Genomic DNA, 1,570 nt, shown 5'->3' on the forward strand with positions numbered 1-1,570 from the left:
TTTATTTCCTTATATAAATCAATTAATTTATTTAAATTCTTAATAAACTTTTTCTTTTCAATTATTAAGAAATCATGTGCGTTTTACTTTTCATCCAGCCAATATGAATTATATATAATAAATCTTTATCACTATTTATCTTTCTTCTAATTATCTATTAATAAGCATTCAAAAAATTTTCAATCTAAACAGCAAGCAATACATATATACATAAAAACAAACATAATATAATTAATGCATTCACTCAAACCCAGCTAGCTGATTAATTAATTATAAAGTAAAATTTATATTTTAAGAATAATAATTAATTTGTTTATTTCTATTCTATTTTACTTGTAAATAATAAATAATTGTTATCTATCTCTTTTTTTATTTAAAAATATTGATTTTATTTAGCTGTTTGTTATTTTTTAAACAACTAGTTGCTTCATTTAACTGAACAAAATATGTTATTAATTAATATATTAAAAATAAGAAAGAATTCTTTTTGAATTCTATTATATTTTACTTGTAATTAATAATTGTTATCATTTTTGTTATTTAAAAAAATAGATTTTATTAAATTGTTTGTTCTTTTTAATTTATCTTGCTTATTTAATTAATTCTATTTTAAATTATTTTAGTAAATGAGTTACTTTTGATCCCAACAAATAAATAAATACAATGAACTAGTTGCTTCATTTAATTGAACAAAATATGTTATTAATTAATTTTAATTATAGACCCAATAAAATGTATATTTGGTATTCGGTAATCTGATTAAGTTTTTTTATAAAGTTTTTAGGGAATTATTTAATAATTTTATTTATAATTATTTAATTAATTAATTAGTTTTTATTTCAATAAATAAATTACAAAAAATCTATAAATTAATTTTATTTGAATTCGATTTTAATAATAATGATTATTATCTTATAATAAATATATTTATTTTTTTAATTAATTATTTTATAATTCATTTAATTAAATTTCTTGTTTTTCAATCAATCAATCAATCTACCTATTTGTTTTTATTTATGTTTTTTTGATAGTTAATTTTATTTGATCAAGAGATTTTAACTGAGAAATAAATATTTTCAATATAATATTTAAGCCCATGAATCTTTCTAAAGGAGGATTTAAGCACAAGCTAAGCAGTATTCAATTTTTTAAGTATTTAGATTTCTAGTGTTTTTGTTATTTTTAAAGCAACTAATACAATTATTTTATAGTTCTTTTCTAACGTCATCTAAATTATAATTATCAATGCAATCATATATCATAATGTCTCTCTTTAAATCAATTTAGATATGCATCTTCTATCCTAAACATTCATTCTTCCCTGCTTTAATTTGAATCCAAGTTCTATAAAATTTTATTAATTATTATTATAATAAATTATTTATTTAAAAAATCAAATTAAATTTAAAAAAACTTAATTCATCTCTAAACTAAAATTATCTTTATTTTCTCATTATTTATCAACAAAAATAACCAAAAATCCGTTTAATTTATTAAGCAAACAAATCTTTTGACAATTTTAAGACAAAAATTAATTCTTTCTTTCTTATTTTATTTAATCAAAAAGCGA

The 1,570-nt window shown here is 16.8% G+C and overlaps 1 protein-coding gene across 1 annotated transcript; it reads right to left on the reverse strand. All coding sequences in view use genetic code 6, as the record gives it.

Moving 5' to 3' along the window:
- Positions 1-1,076: 1,076 nt before the first annotated feature.
- Positions 1,077-1,295, reverse strand: TTHERM_01994400 (hypothetical protein; the record flags this gene model as incomplete). The annotated part of the gene is made up of 1 exon (XM_001028917.1): positions 1,077-1,295. The coding sequence occupies one exon, from the start codon at positions 1,293-1,295 to the stop codon at positions 1,077-1,079; it is 219 nt and encodes a 72-aa protein (XP_001028917.1).
- Between the last annotated feature and the right edge of the window lie 275 nt (positions 1,296-1,570).

Source organism: Tetrahymena thermophila (genome assembly GCF_000189635.1).
Source record: "Tetrahymena thermophila SB210 genomic scaffold scf_8254132, whole genome shotgun sequence".
NCBI lineage: Eukaryota > Ciliophora > Oligohymenophorea > Hymenostomatida > Tetrahymenidae > Tetrahymena > Tetrahymena thermophila.